Below are 13,233 nucleotides of genomic sequence, written 5' to 3'. Positions count from 1 at the left end.
TAGTATGTTGGGAAGATTTTTCTTTTAATCCTAGGCTTGAGCATTGGATGCTAGCAAAGACAGTTATGAGATATCTGCAAAGAACAAAGGATTTTATGCTTGTATATAGAAAAGTTTATCACTTTAAGGTGATTAGGTATACAGATGCAGATTTTGCAAGTTGTCATGATGAAACAAAATCCACTTCTAGATATGTTTTCATATTAGCCGATGGGACAGTTTTATGGAAAAGTGCAAAACATACACTTGTAATTTCATCTACTATGCAAACAAAGTTTGTAACATGTTATGGAGCTGCATCACAAGCTATGTGGTTGAAGAACTTTAATTCTAGACTTTTGATTGTTGATTCCATCTCAAGACCAATCAAAATTTATTGTGACAATAGTGCAACTATTTTCTTCACTAAAAACAATAAAAGTTCTAATGATTCCAAACACATGGAGATCAAGTATCTTTCAGTCAAAGATATGGTCAAGAAAGGTGATACTATTGTGGAGCACATAAATACTCAGGTTATGGTTGTTGATTCATTAACCAAAGACTTTAACCTTTTGATTTTAAAAGGCATGTTAACATATGGGGATTTTAGAGTCCTTTGATGTGTTTGGTTAGTGGAGTTGTTATTTTATTGATTTGTTATTCTCAGTTAGTATTATGTAATGAGCTCGATTATTCTATTTCATGGATCCATGTTAAATTTTAAAGCCATATGCATGCTGATGTATTTTTTTCATGATATGATATTGATGATATCACTGTATGTTTTTAGAGTTGTTATGCTTAGAGCTATATGCTTGTTATTTTTGTCACTATTAAAGGCATTCGGATTTAGCTTTCATGAATAGTGATGGTTAAAGGACTGATATAGACTTGGCATAAAGATCACGAAGGTATATACTATTGTCTATACTACACTTTCAAATCATATTGTGTTCATGTTGATTTAATTGCCAAGATTATGACCATAGTGCGAATTTATGGAAGTAAATATATTTTAACGACTATAATCTAATTTTGGTAATTAGGTTGAACAGAACATGTCTAATTGGATCTATTAAGCTATGTTTTCAAAAACTGTAACCACACAAGTTTTCAAAATTTGTGTTGTCTAACTAGAGAGTCAATTTCAAAACAAAAAAAAAAAAAAGACACCAACTAAAATTGAACAAGTGAGAGAATGTTAGAATTTTTCATAATGTGTACAATATTAATTGGTTCTTATTTTGAGAAAAATCAATTGGACTATAGTTTAACAATGCTTGGAGGCCCAACGAGTTATATGTGATCATAACTGGACATTGGGCTTAGTGCACCTTTGTGTGCTTAGGCCCATTTATGTTTGATTTGTGAAATAAGTGTAGGCTTAATAGATTTTTGTGATGAGTACAACTCTATTACCATTATAAATAGAAGGCTATGTCCTATCCTCTCTCTATTAAATGTATCACATCGTTTTCTACCCATTGAGAAGCGGCTAAGGCATAATAGAAGAGAAGAAGAGGAAGATAATGTGATATATTCAATAGAGAGAAGATGAGACCTAGCCTTCCATTTATAATGGCAAAAAAGTTCTACCCATCACAAAACCCTATTAGGCTTATACTTATTCCACAAATCATATATAAATGAGCCTAAGCGCACAAAGGTGCACTAAGCCTAATGTCTAGTTATGATCGCATATAACTCATTGAGCCTCCAAGCATTGTTAAGCTATAGTCCAATTGGTTTTTCTCAAAATAAGATCCAATTAATATTGTACACATTATGAAAAATTATAACATTCTCCCACTTGTTCAATATTAGTTGGTGTCTATTTTTTTTTTTTTTTAAAAATTGACTCTCTAGTTAGACAACAAAAATTTTGAAAACTTGAGTGGCCATAATTTTTGAAAACACAGCTTAATAGATCTAATAAAACATGTTCGATTCAACCTAATTACCAAAATCAGAACGTAGTCGTCAAAATGTATTTATTTCCACAAATTCGCACTATGGTCATAATCTTGTCAATTAAATCAACATTAACACAATATGATTTGAAAGTGTAGTATAGACAATAGCATATACCTTCACGATCCTTATATCAAGTCTATATTAGTCCTTTAACCATCATTATTCATGAAAGCTAAATCCGGGTGCCTTTAATAGTGACAAAAATAACAAGCATATAGCTCCAAGCATAACAAGTCCAAAAAAACATATAGTGATATCACCAATATCATATCATGAAAAAAATACATCAGCATGCATATGGCTTTAAAATTTAACATGGATCCATGACATAAAATAACCGAGCTCATTACATAATAGTAACTGGGAGTAACAAATCAATAAAATAACAACTCCCACTAACCAAGCACATTAAAGGACTCTAAAATCCCCATATTAACAACATACCTTTTAAAATCAATAGGTCTAAGTCCTTTGGTTAATGGATCAACAACCATAACCTGGATATTTATGTGCTCTACAATAATATCACATTTCTTGACCATATCTCTGACTGAAAGATACTTGATCTCTGTGTTTGGAACTACTAAAACTTTTATTGTTTTTAGTGAAGAAAACAGTTACACTATTATCACAATAAATTTTGATTGGTCTCAAGATGAAATCAACAATCAAAAGCCCAAACTCTGTTTACATAGTAGATGAAACTACAAGTGTCTATTTTGCACTTTTCCATGAAACTGCCCCACCAACTAACTAGAAAACATATCCAAAAATGGATTTTCTTTCATTAGGATATGCTGCAAAATCTGTATCTGTATCTGTTTCCCCAACCACCTCAAGGTGATTAACTTTTCTATGCATAAGCATAAAGTCATTTATTCTTTAGAGATACCTTATAACTTTCTTTGCTAGCAACCAATGCCTCACCAGCTCTGCAGACTTGCATATTAATGAGCTTGAGAACACGATTTATATATGATTTCTGAGAAAGTCCCAACAAACCATGAATCCAGTCCTAGTTAATTTCAATACCAAGAACAAAGATGTTTCACTAACATCTTTCATGTCAAAAAGTCTTTGAAAGCATTTGCTTAGCATCATGAAGCAGATTCAAATCATTACTCGCAAAAAGAATATTATCAACATATAGCATAAGAAAAAACAAATATGCTCCCACTGATCTTAAGATATATACATAGTTTGTCTTATTTTTAGCAAATCTAAAAGAAGTAATCACTTCATCAAACTTCAAATACCATTGTCAAGAAGATTGCTTTAAACCATAAATAGATTTCTTTAACATGTACACCAAATGTTCTTTGCCACCATAAATGAAGTTCAAGATCAAAGTGTGTTGCTAGTGTCATAATAATTCTGAAGGAATCTTTGCTTCAGCAAGGAAACCCCAAACACAAAAATGATTTAGGCTCAGCTTCTGACCAACCCAAAGTTCAAGAAAGAGTCAGGAGAACTAGGGATGGCAATTGCAACCGAAACCGTGGGGAACCAAACCGAAATCAAACCAGTCAACGCGGTTAAAAACCGTTTGACTGGGTAATGGTTTGGTTCGGGGAAAAATCGAACACTGTTTCAATGGGTATGGTTTGGTTATGGTTTTCACTAAAACCAAACCAAAACTCGAACCGAAACCGAACCGAATATATATAATATATTATATATATAATATAATATGTATATATAATATATATTATATACAACCCCGCCCACCTGAGCCTAGCCCACCCGAGCCTAGCCCACCCCAGCCCAATTTCCTTGCTTGCAAACCCTTCTCCCTTTCTCTTCTCTTTCCTCTCTCGACCTCGCTCTCACTCTCTCTCACCCTCGCTGCCTCTCGCTCGTCCGCGCGCCCTCGCCCTTGCTCTCTACATCTCTCTTGCTCTCGCTCACCCTCGCTGGATCTCTCTTGCTCTCGCTAGGGCTTGGCCCTTGCTCTCGCTTGCCCTCGATCTCTCACACCCTTTCTGCCTCCTTTCTCTTGTTCCTCCGCACGAGCTCGCCAGTCGCCCTCGCTCTCTGCATCTCTCTTGCTCTCACTCGCCCTCGCTAGATCTCTCTTGCTCTCGCTCACCCTCGATCTCTCTCACCCTCGTTGTCTCTCGCTCTCTGCCTCATCTCTCTTCATATTAATTTATTTTTTATATTTATAATTTTGTTAGATGGAGTTGACTCATTCATTTCAGATGGATATACATCAATCTACGAAGAATATATTAATGTTGTTGATGAAGGTATTATTACTTTCGTAGCTAATTTTTTTTAGCTTAAATTACAATTTAATTATGCACATATTAATTTATTGATCTTAACAATTGTAGGTTTGGAAATGTGATTTTATATCCAATAAGTTTTGTAACTTTATGCAAGAATAAGGTAACTTTATTAGAATTTATCTTTGTTTGTTGTGAAATTATCAAAAAAAATTATGAATGCTATTTATCTTTGTTTGTTGATATGGATTAAACTAAAAAAATCATGGTTAAATCGAAACCGAATGATTTGGTTATGGTTTTAAATTTTTAAAACCAAATGGGTAATGGTTTGGTTTTGGTTTTAGTAATTTAAGTTTGGTTTGGTTATGGTTTTGGCAAAAACCGAAACCAAAGCGAACCATTGTCAACCCTAATGAGAACTGATTTACTGGAAACTCTATTTAAAAGTGTACATTACAGTCTTTATGGTTTTACCCCAAAGGGACATAGGTAGATTACACCTACTCATCGTCATTCTTATAATTTTTTTTTATTAGCCTTGGTAAACTTTCCCTATACAATCAACTCAAGTTCCAAAATCATTGAAATCAACTATAAGCATAATACTATTTTTAACAAGTCACTCTATCATTTCTTTAGAAATATGATCCAATCACCTATGCCATAAAGTTGAAGAGTTTTCTTTAATCAAGGTTCTTTTAGCGCCAACATTCTCAACATTTAAGGACGCAACCATGAAAGAAAAGTTTAATTTATATAACCCATCCACATAAGAGTGCAATGCCTACAGTTATTGAATTAAGAACCAAATTCAAACTTCCATTACTAATACCAAAATAATATAGCGCTTGATCCATCTTAGAAATAGAAATCAAATTTCGCCTAAAGGGCGATACATAGGTAACGTCATTCAAAACAAAAATATAACTAGTCTCTAATTTAAACTCTACGACTCCTATAGCTTCAATTTGAACTCGAACGGCATTTCCAACCACCAACATTCTTTCGTGATCACTTGGCTTTAGCTGGCTCTTGAACCTCTACAAGGTATTAGCCACATGAATGATTGCCCCAGAATCAAACCACCAAGTATTCAATGGAACATCTATCAAATTGAATTCAAAACAAACAAAAAGTAAATGGATTACCTCTATTTTTGTTCTGTGTTAACTAAGCCTTATACTTATGATAATCAACTTTTTTATGACTTATTTTCTTACAAAACTAGCAACTAAACTCTTTCTTGATAACAGGCTTAGGCCATTACTCTTCTAACTGTTGTTCTTGTTGCCACCTTTGTTATTTTTGCAGTAATTGTTGTTCCAAGAATATCCTTTCAAATTTGGCTAACTTACAAAATTAACGCTACTACTAGAACCTCTAAGGATCTTCTTTTTTTCTTGGTCACATATGGAGATGAGTTCATTAGTGTTCAATTTTTTTCTTTTTGAGCATTATAGGAAGTCTTCAATTGGTCAAACTGTGAAGGCAAGGAATTAAGAGCATGATAAACGAGGAAGGACTCAGTAATAGGAATTTCAAACTTAGTCAGCCTAATAGTTATGTCTACCATCTTCATAATGTATTCTCTAATCACTTTAATCTATAATTCAACAATCGAGATATTAAAATTTATGCCCATAAGAGAATCATATGATACAAACAGTTAAATGAAACTACTAGTATTAATCATCTTAAATTTTGATTTTTTTAAAATGAATTTATTATTTAATTATTAATTTTAGGCTCAAAATTTAAACTTATTAATTTATAGTATAATCCAAACAATTAAATAAATAAAACTCATAATAGAAATATGGCCCATGGGCTGAATTAATAAAATAAGGCCCAAATAATAAAACTGGCCCATTTTATCAATAAAACAAATGACTCAAACCCAGCCCAATTTGAACAAACGCATTAGCCATCTGCTGCTCCAGATCCTTTAATGATCCAGATCCTCTAATGATCTGCTGATTCAGATCAACTCATAGATCTCCGATGGATCGGGTCGGAACAGCCCATATCTGACCCATATTTTGGCCCAGCACCTTACTTATGCACCGCCGCCACCTCCCCTTTCTCTTCTTCTCTGTGCCTTAACCTGCCGCCGCCGACCGCCTCTCTCTTCCCCATCATTCACGGCGACATCATCGCCTTAACCGCTAGCGATTACAACGCCATGGCCATGGCGGAAGGCTACCAGTCACGGCGAGCAGGAGGCTAACAGCCGCAGCCACGCGACGATGACCACCGTCGGCCGATAGCCACGGCAAACCCAGACGGTGGGAGGCGACTCACGACGAGTCGTGACTATTGTGGCCACCGGCTAACGACGCCATGGCCGCTGCCGCCGCCTTCTCCCTTCTCTGTTCATCGCCACCAGCCGCCTTTTCTCCTCTTCCTTCAATGCCGTTATCCACACAGTGCATATATAATACATACATATATATATATATATATAGAGAGAGAGAGAGAGAGTAATAGAGAGAGAAGGAGAGACCCGCGAACAGTGTCCCACATCCCTCTCTTTTTGCAACAAGAAAGAAAGAAAAAGGGAAAGGGTACACCAAGGGAAAAACGCTCATGGCAGGGCGGACAGCGGCGGTAAACAATATACGGAGATTGCACAGAAAAAATCACAATATATGCATGCACATAGCAAGTTAGGGTTCTATGAATATTTGTTTGCTCTAATATCACAGGTTAGATAAATCTTTTACAAAATATATGAATTTCACATATCATATGAAACACCATATTAAGCAAGAAGAATACCTCTTAGATTCATGAGTAGCGATAAAAATCTGATTAAAACGGCAAGTGCAGATGCACAAATCAAAAGCTAGTTCTTCTTTTCTACCGTACGTGCTTTAGTTGCTTCTCAATGGATAGAAGACGATGTGATAGATTTAATAGACAGAATGGAAAACCTAACTTTCTATTTATAATGACAATAAAGTTTTATTTATTACAGAATTTTATTGGATCTATATTTATTTCACACATCATATATATATATATATATATAAATGGGCCCAAGCTCACAAAAATATATCAAGTCCAATATTTAGTTATGATCACATATAAGTTATAGTCTAACTGATTTTTCTCAAAATAAGATCTAATTAATATTGCATAAAAAATTCAAAATTCTAACAGACTAACCTTCCCCTGTTAAACAACTAGTAGTATAGCTAGTTGTTTAATCTCACCTGATATTTTTATTTTATTGGGATCTCTAACCTTGCAATTTTCTATAGTTAAAAGAAAAATTCCCCAAACTGTCCATTCTTCATCACCTCCCTGAACATTTTGCTATCACTTCCACAGATAAAAACTTGCAACAATCTCAACTCACACCTATAGTGTACAAAAAAAGGAAGGCAACTTGCAAGCAAGCAATATACTTGTGTCCTATATGCAATCTGTCATGTTGTTGCCATTTGCTTCGTGAGAATAACATTTCACCACCACCGGAACCATGAAATTAAAATACCAGGAAACCTATTCTAGTATACTTGAGCTGATCTAGGCAACGAACAACTCCACTACAGTCGCTTTAGGTTGGAAATCTGCTGTCTGATGTCAAGAGGACCAGGATACTCTCTTTTAAAAGTAGTGCCACAAGCAACCTCAACATTAATATAACATGAGTGGAGGAGGCTTTTCTTCTTGCTTCTTCAAGAAAGCTTGGCCCACGATTGGAGTTGATTTCTCCAAAGCAGTCTTGGAATTTTTCAACGCCTCCTCCCTTCTTAAACAGATCAACCACACTGCTATCGTGCTCATTCCGAAGTCTTCCCATTCTCCTTCAGTGGGAGATTTCAGGCCTATATCATGTTGCAATGTCACCTACAAGGTCATTTCCAAGATCTTAGCAGCGAGAATGGCCCTTGTTATGAACTCCATCATTGATCGTGCTCAGGCTGCTTTTATTGAGGGGAGGGGCTTGGTTGAGAACATTCATCTTGCCCAAGAGCTTCTCAAGAAATATAATAGGAAGCAGATCTCTCCGCGTTGCATGATCAAAGTTGATCTTCGCAAAGCTTTTGATTCAGTCAGTTGGGTCTTCATCGAGGCTACTCTATCCGGTTTGGGTTTTCCCCAACAATTTATTGGGTGGATCATGCAGTGCGTCTCAACCACCTCTTTTTCCCTTATGATTAATGGCAGCTTGCACGGGTTTTTCCAAGGGAGAAAAGGGCTTCGCCAAGGTGATCCTCTGTCCCCCTTCATATTCGTTTGCTGCCTTGAGTATTTTTCCAGGTCCATCAAAGTGGCAACCAATAATTCAGAATTCAATTTCCATCCCAAGTGTGGTGATCAGAGGATCACGCATCTAGCTTTTGCGGATGACCTGCTTCTTATGGCAAGGGGTGACCCCATTTCTATAAAAATTCTCATGGACTGCCTCAATGGATTTGGGGCTATTTCAGGCCTCTCAACAAATGCCCTTAAATCCAGCCTATACACTGATGGCATAGCGGGTCCCGATCTTGAAGATATTCGAAGCCTAACTGGTTTTCCCAATGGGTCCATGCCATTTAGATATCTTGGTATCCCTCTTGCGGCTGAAAAGCTCAAAGTCTCATATTATGCCCCGTTTGTGGACAAAATGGCAACCTTCACCAGTGCATGGTCCTCCGCCTCTCTATCTTACGCAGGCAGGGCAGAATTAATTCGTGCTGTGCTTCAAGGTGTAGAGAGTTTTTGGCTCTCCATCCTGCCTATTCCTTCAGCGGTTATTGTTCGCATCATCCGTTTATGCCGTGAATTCCTTTGGAACTCCAAGCACCCTCTTGTGCCTTGGAAAGACATCTGTTTGCCTAAAAAAGAAGGTGGTCTCGGTTTCAAAGATATTAAAGTTTGGAACCTTGCCCCTCTTGCCAGATCTCTGTGGGACATCCATCAAAAGAAGGATTCTCTTTGGGTCAAATGGGTATCTCATGAATATCTCAAGGGACAGTCCGTGTGGGCATGGTCTGGCAGAAGTGATGACTCCCCTCTTCTTAAGAAGCTACGCTGGATAAGGGACAAAATTATGCTAGAAGCTGGGTCTAATGATGCTGCCATAGCTCACTTAGATAGCTGGGTCAACAATGGTCGCTTCTTCATTTCGGCCGCTTATAATTTCTTTCGCGACAAAGGCCCTTTGAGGGTCTGGGCATCTGATGTATGGCACCCGAGTGTGGTGCCTAAGCATGCTTTCACCCTTTGGCTGGCTGCCAAAGCAAAGCTTCTTACGAGGGACAGGCTGCTTTATCTTGATATTGACAGAAATTGTGCACTATGTGGGACTGATGTGGAGACCAACAGTCACCTATTCTTTCAATGCCCTTTCAGCAAATCAGTTTGGGGCAGCATCCGTGAATGGCTGGGACTATCGAGGCTCATGAGCACTATTCCAAGTGCTTTAAAATGGTTAAAGAAAGAAGCTCGAGGATCATCGTGGCAAGCCAAGGTCAAGAGGATTGCTCTTGCCTGCACTGTTTACTACCTTTGGAACACAAGGAATATGAAGATTTTTGAAGACATTATGCCTTGTATTGATTTTGTCATCCGTAGGATCAAAACACAAGTATACAGGGTCACTTTTACTTTGTATCCTCATGTTTTGATTTAGTTTGAGGCCCTCTCTATGGGTCACTGATTGTTTTCCTGGGTATACCCAGTGTACTTGTACAGTTCTTTTGATCTTTATACATTTACCTTTTGATAAAAAAAAAAACATGAGTGGAAAGCTATAAATTTAGGGCTGAAATTAATAGTTTCTGGTCTGAAAGGGCAGTACAGGTATAAATAGTCTTACGGACTAAGGGGAAGGGGTCAAGTGTGGTTTAAAATCAAGCACAATATCCATGTTGACAGTTAACCGTTTTTTGTGCAATAATTATAGGGATGATAAGAGGAGGATTGGCTTAATAAAAAATTTAAATGGAAGAATAAGTTACGGACATTCATACCTACAGAGCCTGCCCGTCCGTTAAGCGAGACAGGCGGCCGCCTAAGAAGGCCCCTCACAGTAAGGGGCCCCCAAAATCAAAAAATTATAAATTATATATGTACTAGGAATAATCCGTGCCTTTAGACACGATGCAACTAAAAAAAAATTAAACATTAAATTTGAACGTGAAATAATCAAACACTAAACTCAGATACATATAAACTCGTGTTGCCCTGTATACATTAAATTAAAAATCGTTTGATCATTTTTAATGTTATGACTTTAGTGAAATAAAAAAGGTTAAAAAGTGGATACTCAGCTTGAATTCTGTACTACTACTACTGACATCAAATTATAACTACATAAGAAAAATAAGTATTATATTATCATACACCAAAAGAGTGGGTTAAAACCTTACAAAAAGTGGGTTAAATCTTTCCAAAATATGTATGATTTACAAAAGATCTTTCAATAACATGTCTTCAAATATGTGTTCGCCCAAACTTTCTCCTCATTACTTTCCAAAAAGTCTTTGTATCAACTTGTATGTATCCCCAATGAGGAATATGCACAATAATCTAGTAATTTGTGGAAACAAAAAAAAATATAGATTAGTACATTTATTGAAAATATACATATATCAAAATACTTTCAGATTGAAATTACCTTATTACATCCCCATTGAAGCAAACTAGTCATATTTCTCCTTTTAAGCTCCATAAATTTTTCGATCCAATCCTACAAAAGTCAATATTTCAAATTATTATTAGATTAAAATTATATAAAAAGTTATATAATCAATAGAAATAAATGTACATGGTTACCTTTTGATAACATGTGATTTAATTTACAATAGTAGAACACTATAACAACACTTTAGGATAAACAATATTTGTAGTAGAATCCAAACTATCTTTAGGGAAGATAATACTTATACGATCAAATGATGTACATCTGGACAATGCCACATATAATTGCCTATGGCTAAACACTGGCATGCGCAAATCAACCCCAACAAATTGAACAGATTGTCCTTGAGATTTATTAATGGTCAAGGCATATGCCAATCAAACTGGAAATTGACGTCTTGTCATTTGAAAAGGCATTTCTGAAGAAGATGGTGTCAAAGATATCCTTGGTATGAATGCCAAATTACCAAACTTCTCTCCAGTTAAAATTTGAGCTTCAATTATGCGAGTATCGCACCTAGTAACCATCAATCTTGTACCATTACATAATCCATCTTTCGGTGCAATGTTTCTCAACAATATTATAGGACAACCCACTTTCAACTCTAACTTAAAAATTGAAAGCCCAGGAGGATCTAATGAATTTAAATATTCATTAGAATATCTATTTGTAATGGTAGGATCAATTTCATTATCTTCAGACATTTTATCTGCTGCAAGATAAGTACATAATCTCCCTAGAAAGATATTCAACGCAATAGTAATAATCTCACTGACATCATCATTACGCGCAAACAAAATTGTGCGTTCGGTTAAAAATGTTGGAGTTGATGTCTCTATCATATTCAACTGTGGGTAAACTGTAGAGAGTAATTCATTCAAATCTTGACATTTGTGTATTGTTGATGGGAGGTTAACGATTTCTTGAGGATTGGTCCCAATCTAAAAAAAGTGAAATCAATAAAAAATTAATAGTGTAAACACAATTTATTAATTTAAAATTATAATCTATATAATAAGCAAAAAAGTTAAAGTAGTGTTACCTCCATCAAGAAATTTGCAAAATTAGCATTTTCATGGCCTTCACGATTCAAGCGCATATTCAAATCCAAAGTTAAGATATGTATATGTTTCCATAGAACAGAGTGTCTTAATGATGCATTCACAATTTTCTCACGAACTCCTTTGGGTATAACTGATAAGATTTGTCGAAAGTCTCCACCAAGAACAACAGTAATACCCCCAAATGGCTTTTTACTATCACAAATATCCCTCAATGTACGATCAACCGCCTCAACACAATGTCTATGTTGCATAGGAACTTCATCCCAAATTATGAGTTTTGTTTCTCTAAATAACTCAGCTTGTAATGATTGTTTGCTAAGCCCACAATTCGAATTATCCAAGACATCTAATGGAATGGAAAATGTTGAGTGTGCAGTGCGACCTCCTACCAGTAACAATGATGCAATTCCAGATGAAGCCATAGTAACAATGATATACCCAAGGTTGCGACATTTTAATGCAATTGTATTGTACATAAATGTTTTCCCTGTTCCAGCACCCCCATTCAGAAAGAAAATAGTTCCTTTATTTTGAAAAACTGAAGAAGTGATTGTGTTATAAGCATTCCGCTGTCCATTGTTGAGACAATCAATAGTAATTTGTGGATCTGTTTGTTGTGCCTCTGTGACACCCGTAATCTTAAGAGCATGATTAACAATAATAATATCCATATGAAATTCAAAGTTTAGCACAGACGAAAACTTGAGAAACAAAACTTTAATAAACTTAAGTAAAGTTTCGAACATAATAAGATTCGGAGTATTTTTTGTGTAAATATAAAGTTTGATACTGAAAACATGGCTTCAATAGAAGAGAGAAGGACTTAGCAAATATCATAGCATCCATACCGAGAAAATCGGACTTAAAATGAGACTTGGCTCTGTTCATAAACTTATATAAGGTTTAAGAACATATGGTGTAGCAATAGTGTACATCTATCATAAGAGTGTAATATTGAAAATTTTCTAAAACAAGAAGAGAGAAACATCATTTGACTAATAAAATTTGTCTTAGGATTTTCGTAACCACTTGAAAGTGTCTCATTTCATCATATATCTGAACTTAAATATCCTTGGTATATATCACAATTGAAAGTTCTTGGATATTACATATTTGAATCGAGAAAGGAAATAAACAAAATCTCGGGTGTTACATTCTCCCCCTCTTAAAATAAATTTCGTCCTCGAAATTACCTTCAGTTGAGGTCATCAAACAGTTGGGGGTATTTGGATCGCATCTCATCTTTGCGCTCCCAAGTTGCTTCTTCGACTGAAAGTTGTTGCCTTGATACTTTGACCAATGGTATTTCTTTATTACAAAGCTTCCGTACTTCTTAACCTAGGGT

General features: G+C 35.7%; 1 protein-coding gene across 1 annotated transcript; it reads right to left on the bottom strand.

The window, feature by feature from the left end:
• Positions 1 to 11,201: 11,201 nt before the first annotated feature.
• Positions 11,202 to 12,559, bottom strand: LOC127787588 (uncharacterized). Its single transcript, XM_052315652.1, has 2 exons — positions 11,867 to 12,559; positions 11,202 to 11,765 (listed from the first exon to the last, which is right to left on the bottom strand). Exons 1-2 carry the CDS (start codon positions 12,557 to 12,559, stop codon positions 11,202 to 11,204), a joined length of 1,257 nt encoding a protein of 418 aa, XP_052171612.1.
• Between the last annotated feature and the right edge of the window lie 674 nt (positions 12,560 to 13,233).

This window comes from Diospyros lotus, chromosome 12 (assembly GCF_014633365.1).
Source record: "Diospyros lotus cultivar Yz01 chromosome 12, ASM1463336v1, whole genome shotgun sequence".
Lineage (NCBI taxonomy): Eukaryota > Viridiplantae > Streptophyta > Magnoliopsida > Ericales > Ebenaceae > Diospyros > Diospyros lotus.
The sequence above is the reverse complement of the archived record's forward strand: the minus strand, read 5'-3'. Positions and strand labels throughout refer to the sequence as shown.